At 38.9% G+C, this 16,309-nt stretch overlaps 1 protein-coding gene across 14 annotated transcripts in view; it reads right to left on the reverse strand.

Moving 5' to 3' along the window:
• The window catches only part of grip1 (glutamate receptor interacting protein 1), a 203,600-nt gene that overhangs the window by 27,650 nt on the left and 159,641 nt on the right, over window positions 1-16,309 (reverse strand). For all 14 annotated transcript variants that reach the window (XM_057323881.1, XM_057323888.1, XM_057323880.1 and 11 more), the window contains 4 exons: window positions 11,282-11,428; window positions 8,326-8,475; window positions 2,229-2,415; window positions 259-404 (listed from right to left, as the gene is read on the reverse strand). In XM_057323881.1, the coding sequence (XP_057179864.1) occupies window positions 259-404; window positions 2,229-2,415; window positions 8,326-8,475; window positions 11,282-11,428 (630 nt within the window). The remainder of the gene's footprint in view (window positions 1-258; window positions 405-2,228; window positions 2,416-8,325; window positions 8,476-11,281; window positions 11,429-16,309) is intronic.

The raw sequence follows: 16,309 nt of genomic DNA on the forward strand, positions 1-16,309 counted from the left end.
TAGAAAACAGAGTAAACACCACGTCGAGCTTTTCTTTTCCTGCGGATGTCTGTTTGAAAACAGTAGCTGTTATATCACGGGCACTTGTCTAGGGGTGCTAATCATTTTCACACATCAAACGTGCGCCAGATGGCCGGGCTCTCCGAATTACGGGGCGACTTTTTAGAACGAACATCAACACTAGGACGAAAGCAGGAGGCGGCCAGATGGATCGCTCATCCCCAAACAGGCTTAGAATTGATGAATCCGTGTCCCTACCTGCTACGTCAAACTCGATCTCCAGGGTTACTTTGCTGGTGATGCTGGAGTCCCTCAGCAGCTGATTGGTCTCCTCAAGCGTGCTGTCCTCAGTGGGGATTCCATTTATTGACAGGATGCGGTCGCCGATCTGCAGGACGCCACACCTAGGTAATTGTAGCACAAACACAATTATTTTTTAGTATGATAACCCAGAGACTAGTCTCATTGAATGTTCTTAAAGGGACAGTTCACCCCAAAATAAAAATGTTATCATTTATTCACCCACATGCTGCTTAAAATCTGTATATCACTCTTTCTTCTCTGGAACACTAAAAGATATTTTGAGAAATGTCTTGGTGGTTTTGTGTCTACACAATGGAAGTCAATGGGGGCCGGTGTTGTTTAGTTACCAACATTCTTCAAAATATCTTCTTTTTGTGTTCTGCAGAAGTAAGTCACACAGCTTTGGAATGACATGAGGGTGAGTAAATAATGAAATACTTTTCATTTATGTTTGAACTATCCCTTTAAAAAGAGAGAAAGAGAGCAGTGATGAACATCGGTTGGTAGATGATGTGACATTTTAGCCAAAAGTACAAACGCTCTCTTCGCTTCTGCTTCAAGGTCAGAGTAAAAGAGCAAAGTTTTTCAACAACAGAGGGAACCAAATATCTTTACTGAATGCCAAAACAGGCTGTGAGCAAAACAAACCCAATACTTTACTGTCATGCTTGGTCACCAGCATACATTACGTTTTGGATATTGGTTATTGTTGGAATTATATCAGAATTCCCTGAAGGTTTTTTACTAGCTTATGGTGAACAACATGACTATTTAGACAACACATTACTAGTGCTGTCAAACGATTAATCGTGATTAATCGCGATTAATCACATCCAGAGTAAAAGTTTGTGTTTACATAATTATGTCTGTGCACTGTGCATATTCATTTTTTATTTATAAACATGTACACATACATGCATATACTTAAGAAAAATATAAAATATAAAAATGAATAAACATTTACATATAATTTAGAAATGATTGGTAAATATAAATAAATACATGTAAACATTTCCTAAATATATATACACGTAAATGTATGTTTATGTGTTTATAAATACAATATATTATGTTAACACAAACTTTTATTCTTTATGCGATTAATCGCGATTAATCATTTGACAGCCCTAGAAATTACTATGCTGTAAAATGCCACAAACTGGGATGCATGTCACGATTCAGTACATCGCATGGCATCACAATATTATATAATGAGAAAACAGAAAGCATTATATTAATAAAAGATTGCATCAACACAGCTCTAAAAGCTATTCTGGTCCACAAGCACCAAACCATCAGAAACGCATTTATGCTGCTTCAGGCTGGTTATTTCAGCATGATTCTCCTCCCGGCATCAAATCACAGACATTAAAAGGTTTACGCCCATAACTGCAATTACAACATCAGCTGGCAGCTACGAGTCATCTCTGTTGCTCAGGTCAGTAATTACAGTGAAATTGCGACCTAAATCTCATCCGACGTGCAAGTTCCTTCGGTTGCCAGCTGCAGCGTCGACGTGCACGTAATTACACTTAAGCGCTGCGCTCTGTCACGTAACGCCGCAGTCAATCACGGCACACGCACAACCCAAATCAAATTGTCACGGCCGGGCAGTTATATATCATGTGCGATCATTGCATTACATCATGGACGAAGCCTCGGCTCTCTACGAGCGACTGCGAAGGACAAGCTGTGTGCTGAGAGAAATGATGTAACGGGATTGGAGATATGTTGAGATAATCGAAATTAGACTTGAGATTACATATTAAAGATCCCCAAAAGGGAAGTTCACACTTCTGTGATAACGCAAACAATTAAGCCGAGCGCCCGGATCGGAAGGGGCGCCCGGAATATTAAGCATCGGAGTTTTAACTAGGTCGTATGAAGCGCTGGGGGTTAATATTATTCATAATGGGAGGTCTCACCGCTCTGCCGGGCTGTCGGGGTCTATGTAAGCAATAAGCGGAGGGGAGGACAAGGTTTCCGTGGCGAAGACTCCTCCCTGGAGCTGGATTCCGAAACCCATGATGGAGTCGCTGATGAGGGTCACCTCTGTTGTTTCCGTGTGGACCACCTGACCCGCCAGCCCCACGGTACTGGATGCCAAAGACACTACAGAGATGAAAAACAGGAAAGCAGGGTTGCACATGAGGGACATTTTACCATGTAGAATTAAAGGCACTTTATTGACATTGTCTGCAAAATAAAAAATGTTGAGATTTCTCTTGAGGAAACTTTCGAGATGCTTCTGTTAAAGCGACAACTCTCACAGAAATGAAAACTCTGCTTTAATACTTTTTTCCCTTGTGGAACATAAAATGAGTTTTTTGAGCAATACCTAAGCTGCTGTATTGTATATGATCAAAGTGTACAGTGAAAAGAATCGCAAAACATCTCCTTTTGTGTTCAACAAAAGAAAAACAAAATTCATATGGGTTTGGTATGACATGAAAGTGAGTAAATGAAATGGTTTCAAAATGCCTTTTGTGTGTGCATCTCAAAGCGCACGCAGTTTTTCAGACCTTTGCGCCGACTTATCTGGATTTGTGCTGTCACTTTTGATAAAAATTGGGTTTAGAAATGAAAACTAGTGTACTAGTGTTTCAGATCAGACCACACGGCCAATGGAAATGCCCTCTTATGGAGTTGGAAAGAGTTTCTGTAATGTGCAAAACATGTTTTTATGTATTTGTACACATATTTATATGTATTAAAATGTCATCTGCACTCTTTTAGATCATTCAGCTTTATATATTAAAATGTTTATTTTTTTCTTATTTTGACCATAATAATACACAGTAACCTGAAGACTTGAGCTACACCCAAAATGTCATTTTATTGCCCTAAAAAACACGAGTCAAACATTTTCTAAATAATGTCAAAATCTATATAAAAAATGTGTAAAACATTAAAAAAATTCTTTATCGGGTCACTGTACCCTGTTGTTTGTAATTCAGTGATTGAAAGAAAAAAATCTGGAAAAACAAGCATAACCAATCTGATTTAAACACAGCGCTGCGCTCCATTTACAATAGTCTATTTCAGTAAGTCACACTGAATGCATCTCAATTGTAAAGCCAGAGAATCGTTTAAAACCAGGCTACAAAGGACTTATTTTACCTTACATACATTTGTGGACACTACATGTGCACACCTCCAAAAAAAACAAAACAAGTGAAAACAATCTAACACCTAAGCACTCGTAGCACAATGAATCCAGCATCCTAGACATCATGTAGAGATATTCAAGATCCTATTTCGTAGCGGAATGCTACATTAAACCCCCAATGGACCACAAGCGTCCGTCTGTAATGCCTCTTTAAATAATACATACCCCATCTCAATATCTTGTTCCGGTTCAAGCCAAACAGCCTTTTTATTATTATTGCACCTACGGTATTAACTTATTTTACATAATGGTTTTGGTAACATTGCACTTGAATCTTGACATCACGGCTTATTTTTTAGTTGATAGGAAATGGAATTACTACATCCCCAACACGGATGTTATTACACAATGCATTGCGCCGCTATGAGACATCTTGCATATGCTAGACTAGCAGGCTATTTGACACCAAACCCAAAAGCTCTTTACACCACCACAACAGCTAAAAGGGAAAACAGAATCCAGACATGACGCATTCTTAAAGAGTCCCTTATTCTCCCAGGATCGCTCTACTGTGACTTCAGAGTCCATCTGTCTGAGATTGATGGCCACGCTCACGGGCTAGATTTACCGCACCAGACACCTTTATTGTTTTAAATGCGGTGACCTTTCCATTTTTATTGGAAATGAGGGATGAGAAAGGGAGGCTGATGTGACGCAGAGGAGGACAGGACGACTCTTTGTGTGCGAGGAGGATGCTGAAATGTATCAGGGAAGGTTCTGCGGGACACATCGATCAACATCGGTTTGGGACTTCTCGCATCCGTAGCATGTAAAATGATACCGACTGGTCTTTTCGTAAATGGGTTACACCGTCTTGGGCCTGCAGTCTATAAAATAACTGGAAAGGGCTTTTATGCTTTGGGGTCTTGGATCAGTCTCGCTTCTCGGGGTGATTTGGTTAAGTGGAGTCTTCATATCTGGTTGACTTCAAAGGCTCTGGTAGACAAGGAAACACCCGAGGGGTCATGTTGTGCAGATCTTCGAGAATCGCAGAGTTATTCTTTCTTTCGAATCCTTCTGCGAGAAATGTTCTTTTCTGCTTCCCACAGAAACACGAGTCAGCTGTGGACCATAGACCTCAGAATGAGTCACAGCACTTTTGTTTTCCTCAGCCAAAACTCAAAGCCAGTTTTGGTTGTTTCTAGTCAAACTTTTTCAGCTCTTGATTTATGTTAACATTCACCAATGCATTCATCACTTATAACGTGGCCGGAACGTTACCCAAGACCTTTAAAAATAAATTATACACAAAGCTTGGCCGACGCATTGCAAACATTTAGTGACATTGGCTTACACTAATGCTCACTATAGCACCCCTAGTGGCGATGTTGAAATCACAACAATGCACAAAATTGAGCTTTCATACAGTAGATAGAAGCATTTGCATTTACAAATGTGCGTCTCAGGCCTTCCAGTCCTCAATTCTGTCCTTTAATGTAATCACATTTTCTTCGTGCAGAACACATTAGCACCTGAAGTGACAACCGCAGGAAATCGTAAATGAGAACCGTTGGCATTAGCCAACAATTAAATTATGCTAATATTCTCGCGTCGAAGAGAAGCAGCGCTAGTTCGGTCACAGTACATTAAACGCACACCGGTTTGTTCCGGTCCACAGAGGCACAAAGGGGAAAATGTTAAAATTAGCATGACACTAGCTTCAACAAGGGTAAACAAGGTTTAGAAAAGACATCAGTGAAGGGTTTTTAAGAGAATGCCCAGCAGGGAACGGAGGATGAATGAGAATGTGAGGGAATGTTTGTCTGTTTGTGGGGTGTGTTGACAAGACAAACTCTCCTCACCTTCACTGCTTCATTGAATCGGTGTTTGATCTGACAGCAGTTTTGTGACCTTTTGCATTATCTCTCAATGTGTCGTGATGGGTTGACATCACATTCAGACGTGTCATTGTTGTTCGATGGTGACTTTGCAACATGTTTCTGACTTCCTCCATCTATCAATCTCTCTCGCTCTCTCTCAAGGGTTGGAAATCTATCTTTGAAATATTAATCTTTGAAATTGTAGCTTGACAAGTGGCAGTAAAGCCACATTCCCTTTAGATACTTTGAACGGTCTCTGTCGACGACTGTGAACCTAAGGAGGGACTCTTAATAAACCTCTGCCACCTTTTATGCAACAAAATGTCCATCGTGCAAAATCTGGAATAGATGAATCAGCAGAAATGCATGCAGAGAACGCTTCTTTTATTATTTCCGTTTTTTAATGTAGCTTGTCAGAACTCATCTCTGATGTGACCGCAACCTATCGCCACCCGTGCGGTCCAGAGCTCTACAATGGTTAAAACAAAGTGCTACAAATTTAGTTCATTTGGAGCGCAAATGAATGTAGTTAAGCAAATTAGCAGATGAAGGCTTCATTTCTCTTATGAAGGTTGTTTCAAAGTGGCTGTATATTCTTAAAATTAAAACATTTTGGCAAGCATTACACAAACGTAAAAAATCATATTAGATATACAAGATGTGCCCACGTTTATTTAAAAGTTTTCCCTGTTGAAAAAACAGCATATGCTGGGTTAGGTATGTTTTGATGCTGGTTTGACCATCTTAAACCAGCTAAGGACCAGCACATGACCAGCTTAAACCAGCATCAAAACATACCAAACCAACATATTCTGTTTTTTTCAACAGGGTTAACAGATTCGATATAATACTTCTAAATAAAACACTAGGTTGGGACTGTGTACATCTTTCATCTGCTTTCCCCGGACCTCATTTTACGGCTCTTGTAACTGGTCCTAAAATATTCAGTCCACTAAGCACGTCTGAAACACACATGACATCATTATGAGCCTGTCAAGCAACCGCCATTGAGATGAATGACCTTTCTACAAATCGCTTTCTTTAGGTATTATAGACCACCTTGATGATGTCTGTGTGGCAAGAATCAGTTTATATAGGAGTACTGGCCTTCATTACGTGTTTTACTCTAGTGCTTGTGTGATTAAGTAGGGCATGTTTCATTTGTTACATTAAATGAAAAACACTCGAAACGGCTATAACGGAACCATTATGAAATCCGTTTTCTAAACAAACGGTGTGTATGAGAAACGGTGTTTCGCACTCACAGCGGTAAAACTTAACATAAATGTTTATAATAGACCAGAGGCTTCATTTTTCAAGGCGGGTATATTTGGAAAAACGAAACAAAGGACTGCATGGTAGGCGAAACTGTTAAAAGATGTTCAGTGTGGCCCATCAAAGAAAATGGAAAGTTTAATGAATTAAGAAGAAAAAACGAAATACAATTAAGTGGTTTCTAAGAAAAGCATTCGAGTATCCACTTGAGTGCTGACTCATTCTCATTGGACCAAACCTTGAGGCTGATGATGTCAACACCACGGCTTCATCCATGCGTCAGCCGCAACATGTGCTTTCACTGCAATCAAACACCCAGTTTATCCACAGCAGGCGCCCGAACAACCAGCCTGATCAATTAACCACAGTTCAACACCACAACTGCGACAAACAAACCCGAAAAAAAGAAAAAACTTTCAGCGCAATGAGAAAGGTTAGTGTGAACGCAGCCCGTGATGTGGGGAGCTGATGAATTGTTTTTCAAGTCCCAGCGTTTGTTTATTTGTCCTGGTTGCCGTGCCAGAAGATAAGACCCCCATCTTCACAAGATATGAAAGTGTGGTGGGGTAATTATCGGCGGTGGCGGAGGAGGAGACGGGCGCCGGTGACGCTGCCTAGCTGAAGGATATGAAATATCTTTCAGGATCTAATTACTGGGTAGCCAGAGGTGTAATTTCCCTCTTGTGCTTGGCGGCTTCAGATATGGGCAGGGGAGGCTGAACTTGTTCCATCCAGGTAAGCTTTATCTTGCTCTGTGATCTCATTCAAATACATAGTCTTTAATTATCCACCCAAAGGACGAGGGGCGAACACTGTGCAAGAGGTTGGAATTTATAAAGATAGACTATTATAACCGAGACGGGGATGATTACAGACGTACGGCCCTTCTGGTTTTATGTTGGTGCGTCACTTTAAATAGCTTAAGTAACGTTGTTGCATGCAAACTTGCATGCATTTAGCATAATGTGGCATTTTGAAAGGTTCATTTCTGAATTATCGAGGGATGCACTTTGAGCCTAGCTTCTGTTTTGCTGGAAGAATAGAAAAAGCAGGCAAAACATTTGAAACTCAATATATGAGTCGAGACAAGTCCACGCTTGGAGCCTGCACGAAGGTGCTGATACGTTAGAGAAATTTTACAGGAAATCAATACCAAAGCCTTTTCTGTTTATTTCAGCGACTCTGACAAAAAAAGAAAGATTTTAAAGAGCGAATGAAAGTGGAAATGGGCAAAGACTACCGCACTTTTAAAGGTACAGTTTACAAAAACTATATTTTATCATTATTTAAAGCATAAGTCCAAAAGTCTGTTTTTAAAACCTTTGGAACACAATGCAAAAACAAAATATACATATTTTGTGGAACTGCCAAGCTCCAATATGAACAGATATCCTTAAAGTGATAGTCAAAATTCTGTCATCGTTTCCACACACTCTTGTCATTTCAAACCTGCATGACTTTCTTTTTTCTGCAGAACACAAAAGAAGATATTTTGAAGAATGTTGTTAACTGGCCCCCATTCACTTACAGTGGTTTTGTGTCCATAGAATAGAAGTGAATGGAGGCCAGTGCTGTTCGGTTACCAACTTTCTTCAAACTATCTTCTTTTGTGCTCTGCAGAAGAAAGAAAGTCATACAGGTTTGGAATTTTTGGTTGAACTACCACTTTAAGTAATGGACCCTTTCATTTGCATTATATGGAAAAAACAACTCAGATATTCTTAAACAAAATCACATTCACGATAATGTCAGACGTACTTGAGCTCTTGTAGTCCTTCTTCTTCAGTTTGCGTCTCATCATGGTGCCGCGGGGGCTTGTGGGATACATGGTGCGTGGCAGCGTGTTCATGTTGAGTGAACTCAGACTGTAAGCACTCATGGAGGTCGGCGAAAAGGAAGAACCCAGAGCTATGCGAGAAACACAACAGAAACATTTTAGGAAACTCTCAATGGATCCCTTAAACTGATTCAAATTCAGAAGGAAAAAAATCCTAAAACTTTGCTTCCACGTTTAATTTGCATTCAAATGATTTTCAGTTGTACTGCATTATTTTCAATGTAGACTCAGACTTTTGAACTCAAACGCTTATTTAGAATCTATCATATTTTAAGTGGTTTCATAACAGGTGCTGGAAAGAGACTGGTGGTTTGTCACCATCAGACAAAAAGTGCAAAACAACTCATTAAAACACTGGAGAAAGTGCCCTCCTGTTTGACATTGTGTGAATCGTGTTAGGTCTTCATCAAAGTAATGTTCTAAAAATACTCCTAATGCCTAAAAGCCACTTTTTATCCGAGCAACGACTGAGGCAAATCAAGCTCATTCTGATCAGATGGCTTCAAAGCCAATTCCTGAGCGCTTGCTTCAAATCCAGCAATAAAAAAAAAACATCACTACTCCAAAAATATGCTTTATTTAGCTGGGACACTGGTGATGTCAAGAGCAGGATTAGGGATGATTTTTTTGTAAGGAATTAGCTATATAATCCAGATATTAACAAATTAACAAAGATTAAAAGAGACAGTTCACGCAAAAATGAAAATTCTGTCATGGATTAACCATTCTCTAGTTGTTGCAAACCTGTATAAAATTCTTTGTTTGGTTGAACACAGAGACAGATATTTAGACGAATGCTTGTAACCAAACAGTTCCTGGACCCCATAGACTACCATAGGGGTCTAAAAGGGGTTAAAAGTGCCCCAGAACGGTTTGCTGTCCTACATTTTTCAAAATATCTTCTTTTGTGTTCAACAGAACAAAAAAAAAAGAAGGGCATTCTTCCAAATATCTTTATCTGTGTATGTCAGAACAAAGACATTTTACAGATTTGGAACAACTTTGAAGGTGAGTAAATAATGACAGAATGTTTATTTTTGGGTGAACTATCCCTTTAAATAATATAACTGCTGGGGGAGCTTTGGGCTTTCATGAAAAACAAGGAGACTTTTTTTAAAAGATGGAAAAAGTCTTGCATAACCAAGGGGAATATATAATCCAGGGAAGCACAAGGTAGCAATAAAAAAGAGAGACTATCGCTTAAGATATTGATAGAACAACGGTAAATTATGTTTAACCAATAACGATTTGTTCAATAAAGTGCAGGCGGCATCTTTCTTAATAGAGAAGGGTGAGAAAGTGATACACTACAAAAAGATGCAAAAACCACTTGGCAAACATCCGTTATTTTTCTAACCGTTCCACTTTTTCTTTCCAAGTCCAGTCTCCAAAGTCACCCAAGCTAACCCGATTGGCCACATGCAGAACGACTGACAGGCAGAGCGATTCTTAATTTGCTAGTTTTCTAAAACTGCACAGATTGTTCCCCTGACTACTCTTCGTTGTTTACATAGCCAAAGGCTGCCAGCGAGAATCAAAACGGTGCAATTTTTCAAGAATTATTTTGGTTTTACAAAAAACACTGCTTAAGGCACCTTTAAAGTGTGATCACACCAGACGACATTAAAATCAGAGGAGGTCGAGTCGCTATACTGTTGGCTGCTAAATGCAGTTCCTGCTCGACAATGGCATCCATATGTTAGCGAGGAGGTAGATCACGAAACCTCCGCTCAATTGACTCTGATTAGTACATGGAATAGCGCATCACAGCTCATTTGCATACACAAAAACTTAAAGGCATCAATTTTGGCGCAGACGGTGACTGCTTCTCGTTGCCTCAAATGGTCATCTCTTATTGAAGACGAAAGACTTCCTTTCTCTTGCTACAGTAATCTCCAGCAATAATGCAGTGCCCTTGAAATGCAGAAAGCACCAGCAGAAGAAATCAATAGAGGCCTGACGGGTGGAATTTATAGTAACAAATCTATATCATCTCAGACTCTAAGCTTTCTTCATGTTAAATGAGGCGATGTATGACCTGTAACAATCTTGTTAGCGACACATCATCCTATCCTGCAGCTCAGTTGGAGCACTAAGGTTGTGGGTTCGATTCTCAGAGAACACACATAGCGTAAATAAAAGCGAAGCGTGCCGAATGCAAAAATGGATGTCAATTATAATTGACTACATGTCCCAGAATTCACTTGGGCCTGAAATGTCTACAAGAAATTATTCTTAATAAGGATTGTGATACATATCACCATTTCACAGTCTCCAATTGGCTGAATGGCTCGATGCTTTCTGACTTTGTACTCCATCTTTGCTCTTTGCCCTAATGTGCTCAACAACGCCCACAGTTGGGGAATAAAAGGCAAATACAAAACAGAGAACAAAAAGAGAAGAAAAAACAAAGAACAGTGTTAGCTTCAGCGGCTCGGAGAAACCGCCTGAAAACAATTTAGTTCTGCTCTGTTTTTCTAGAAGATCAAATATAATCCGATAAAAACGACAAGAAAACAAAGAAAGCATTATAAAATATAGCAGAACCGAGGCGCCCCAACGATGGCTTAGAGCCACAAAGTGCCGCCCATTTTTTGACAGATGAGACATCAATCATTATTAAGATAACTTCATATCCTAAGAAACAATTTCCAGTGGAGGGATTCCTCGCTACGCCAACAATCACAAAAAATGACCTGGAGTTTTTTATTAAACAGCGACCCGAAGATCAATTTCACACGCTAACGACGCCGTCACGACACCGGGACCTTAATATAAATAAATCTGTTTAGAGATGATATTAAAGAGACACAAAGAGGGATACAAGAGGATGATTGAGGATTATTGAGGATGAAGGAAGGTAGGAAGGAGCATTACGGGGGTTGTTCGGAGAGGTTTTCTGCTTGGCCTGGCTGTGGGACTGGTCGGGGTGGTAGGTGTTATAGTGCTGGTAGGGGAGGAAGTTGCTGTTGTTGTTGGTTCCGGATTCCCAGGGAAGCGGCCGGTTACTCCTCTGCACCTTGACTGAGCACATGGAGAGGAGAGAGACGGGTGTCAAACATTCAACATCACACATCATGTACAGCAACAGGTATAACAGACATAGGATACAACATACAAAGAGAGACGCTATTTTGTAGGAATTACTGTATGTAATTTTAACCTTGGGTTATGTTTAGCCATGTTTCACACTTGAAAGTGAGTTGGCATTGCTTTGAAGCACTGCTATTAAAGGGACCGTTCACCCCCAAAAATTCTGTCATCATTTACTCACACTCGAGTTGTTTAACAAATGTAATGTTCCGATGAACACAGAGAAAGATATTTGAAAGAATGTTTGTAACTAAACAGTTCTTGGTCACCATTGACTACCATAGTAGGAAAAATTTCAATGGTTGACAAAAGTGCCCCAGAACTGTTTGCTTTCCTACATTCTTCAAAATATCTTCATTTCTGTTCAACAGAACCAAGAAATGTATAAAGCAATTTTTCCTACTATGGTAGTGAGTAATGAGGGTGAGTAAATGAAGACAGAATTTTTATTTTTGGGTGAACCGTTTCTTTAAAAATGCCCCAAAAGATGATTTACAAACTGTCAGTAAAGCGCAAACAGTCTGAAACCTAAATCAAGGCAGTTAACAATTGTAAGTACAGAACGGTCCTTTAATATGAAACACAACTGCTTTTCATATTAATAAAAGCATTAAAATAAATGCAATTATTATTTATTTTATTTAATAATAAATAAAATAAATAGTCAAATAAAATAAGAACAGGCTTAATAAAATCTGATGCAAATCTTCAAAGACTCAAGCAATGTTCTAGTTCGAACCAGGCAACGTTGCAAATGATGCAGACCTGACAAAAATGCACCTGCATCGCAACATCACAACTTTTCTCATAAATGTTTCTGCTTCTTTTCGCTGACTCTTTTGCATCGCACAAGACCAGCATTTAGTCATGTTGTAAAGTGCTGCAAGGTCTTAAATATCCGACAGCATCTCTCTTAGAGACATCAGAAGAAACAAACACCGCATCCGACCGCTGAATTGATCTTTTTCTATTTTTGCTTTTCTCTGTTTGAGTTAATTTTGGAATCATGTTTACCCTGACCAATGCTTTCGAACACATAAGCACACAGCCTGCAAAGAGAGATTACAAAAACAGAGACTGTGGGTGAGGCTGTGAAACAGAAGGAAAGAGACATTGGGTTGAGGAAGCATGTGTTTTTGTGTAAGCGTAGAGACCAGGGATCTATCATGATGATAGCGCACAGATCAGCACAGGCCTGAGAGACAGTGAGAAATCCTTTGAGGCTAAAGGTAATCTAGCTTGGACAGATGAGAGACATTACTTCTTCAATTGTGTGTGTGTGTGTGTGTGTGTGTGTGGTAAGAGCAGCGATTGTTCGTGTATTATAAAGGGAAGGTGTAAATGAATGCCTGATAGATGTTCCTGCCGTTTTCCCCCCAGTGTAATACTCTTTTTTTGTATATAGCAGGGCTGTTCAATTATAAAAATCACAAATAATCTTTTGGCTGTTTATGTGATTATCTCCAGTTTTAATTAGCTTGAATTGGCCTGTGTATAGAGGCCGAACCAGTTTTGGCTCACACACTTTATACTCCGGTGAATATTTCTTAGGAGAGGTTAATTTTTTATTTATTTATTTAGTTTTTTATTCTACAAAAAGGAAAGATAAAAATTACTAAACAAGATAGAGTTCGTTAAACGTATGCTGACTGTTATTGGGGCATGTTGTTGCAGTATGTGAAGTAAGCCATTTGAAACCAGTTGAGGCTTTTATGCTAATTTAAACAGAAAAAAGTTTTACCAATACATTGGTGTACAAGTGTGCCTTACGTGAAATTGAGCATGCAGAAATTACTACGACATTATAACTACTTTATAACTACATTATAACTCGATCCTGCTTGTAAGTCGCTTTGGATAAAAGCGTCTGCCAAATGAATAAATGTAAATAACGCATATATCATACTTTTTACTCCAAGGCATTTCATTAATGCATGTCAGTGTTTTTACCTTTAATACTGAAGTACATTAAAAATGAAGTACTTTCTTTTACTCTTTCTTTACTTTAAAAGTAAGAAAGTACTAGATGTTTAACAAACTTTAATAAACTTAATGTACATCAAATTGTTTAGTTTGCTGTTTAATGTACTTTCGTTTCAAGGTATTATAGGTCAAAAACACAAAAAATATGATTATGAAATGTAGTGGAGTATTTTATTTATATACGATTGATAGATAATTGATATATATGCAGTGTTTGAATACATATTTGTGATGCATGCCCTCACTCTGGTGTCAGCTGGCTGTCTGACATTCAGACGCGTGTTAGTATTGAGAACGCTTCACTGCGCTAAGTTTATATCAGCATGCGCAAAACGGCATAGTAATGCGAGAAGTGCGAAAGCAGACAAGAGAGGCTGGCCTGAACGTCCTTCCATGAATGTGCTCGGATGGAGCGCTAAACTCAATTTCCTTTCTTTAAGAGCCAATCATGATGCCTCCTACCAGATGACCTGAGGGTCACTGCATTGATTTTTAATGCCCTACGAAGAGCCCTACGAAACAGCGTATTAGTATGCTATGCAGGTCTACGCTTGTTTATGTTATTCAGGTTTAGGCTTTAGTCTCAATTCTTATTAGGTTTATAGATAAAAGGTCGTACAGTCAGTGACCTTGGGGAAATTCTGCAAGATCATTCTAATTTGGCATTGAGGCTCGCAATCCTCCTCAATTTGGCGAGAATTGATGTATTTAAGACCTTTGAAATAGTTGGTTGATTTTAGCAGATCACCTTAAAAGGCAGACTAAAAATAACATTAATAATTATAAATTAATAATTAATAGATTAATAATAAAAAAAATCAGTTCATTGGTAGTTGCATAGACTTTACTACGCAGTGATCTAAAGGTTTTCGCCAGGCTTTCCAATAATTAAAAGATAAATCTTTATAAAGGTTTTTTGTATGCAGTGCATCACCTCGTTCACAAAAGAACTCCAAGAAGTTTCATCCCCTCATTCCACACATTAAAAGCTCCATCGCATTAAGCAGTAAAATGAAGAAATTCACTGTCGTTCTTCAAATGGTCTGTTGAGAGCAATGCTACTTTTATTATGCTGAATTTATTTCTGTATTTAACCTAAACGCCAGTATTTTTAGAGTCTCATTCTTTCACTCCTGTATATAAAAGCCCACCAGCTGTTTAATGTTATGAACTGGCTGTTGCACACACACAATATTTCTTATCTAACGCGCAGAGAGGAGGGACGCCCCGCTCTAGTTACCTCGGCGCGGATCGCTCTGCATCTGAACTGAATCAGATTTTTTTAAATTAAGACTTTGATAGTTATGTTTAAGAATATGGTGTTGGATGTACGTTGGATATCTGTTTCTATACCATCCAGTTGGTGCTGGCGGATACAGCCTAATTTTCTTAAAACCAACGAATGGACTAGTTGTTAAAATTATCCACTGACTAGTAGATTATAAAACCTGGTAGCTTTGCACATCCTCAATTCTTACACTTAATTATTTACTAACTTGAAAAAGAAACAAACAAAAAACAGCACACAGCTTCTCAAACAAGCCCACAATTTAAAGTACCTCGCTTTAAATAGAAAAAGACGGAAAAAAACACACACACACCCTTAATTTGAGTACAAGTACACTATTTGTTAAAACGATTCTTAAAGGTACAGTTCACCGGAAAATAATTCACTCACCTGTGTGTGTCACATGACACACAAGAACCAATTAGACTCAGTGTTATCAATGTACCTTGCTAATATTGTCTAGACTCAACGTTATTGTATTATTCGCTAATATTGTCTAAATAAGCCAAAAATATGAAATGCTTTGTCTTACCAACGTATTGTTTGACATACCAACATATTTACCCATTTCTGTCGTATTTTTTACTTTTACATTTACATTTATGCATTTGGCAGACGCTTTTATCGAAAGTGACTTGCATTGCATTGTATTATACATTTGTTTCTGACTATGTGCAATCCCGTGGGTTCGAACCCATGACGTTGGCATTGCTAGTGCCATGCTCTAACCACTGAGCCACAGGAAAGCTGTCTTTTCTGAAATGCGTTCAAAAATATAGTTACTATTCAATAGCATTATTATTATATATTATATTTAATATCATGTTTAGCTGAAGACGTAGCATGGCATGAGGGTGAGTAAATTATGGTGTTATTTTCATTTTCCCGTGAACTATACCTTTAACTGAGCTTTCCCATCTTGCAATATTTTCTGTTTGCTTTAATAGCATCTCACTGTGCTGCTCTCCAGTCAGGGAGCAAGATGTCTTGAGAGAACATTAGCCGACCTCAGAGCTATACATCATAAGCACTACCCAAGCCTGTCAGCTATTCCCTTCAATCCATTCTCTCTCTCAGATATATATAAGACACAGTGAAAATTGTAAATTCAGCCCCCTGATGACAGATGATATAGAAAATCATTGGATTACTCCAAGCCTTTCTTTCAAACTCACTAACAGCCCGGCTTTTCACATCTTTGCGGTATAAATCCCACCCTATCTGGAAGTACAACGGCATTGGAGCCCTGGTGCTGAGTGTAGCATCCCTTCCTGATAAAACATGACAGGGTAACACTGGATGTCATGAGGGTCTATGGTCCCCTTTCTGAAAGAATCATTGTTGTTTAAACTTTTCCTGCCCTTGTTATCAAAGCATTTGGTGCCGCACAGCCTAATAAATGCCTGTCAGGTGATAAGGAGGAGCTTTTGAACAACATGTTACCCCTCATGACGCAAGACACACAGCAACATGCTTTGCCCTTGAACAGCCCTGACTGCAGTAACAATATCTCAGCGGGAAAGATGCTTAAATTTTGAGAT

Source organism: Triplophysa rosa, linkage group LG24 (genome assembly GCF_024868665.1).
Source record: "Triplophysa rosa linkage group LG24, Trosa_1v2, whole genome shotgun sequence".
Classification (NCBI taxonomy): Eukaryota; Metazoa; Chordata; class Actinopteri; order Cypriniformes; family Nemacheilidae; genus Triplophysa; species Triplophysa rosa.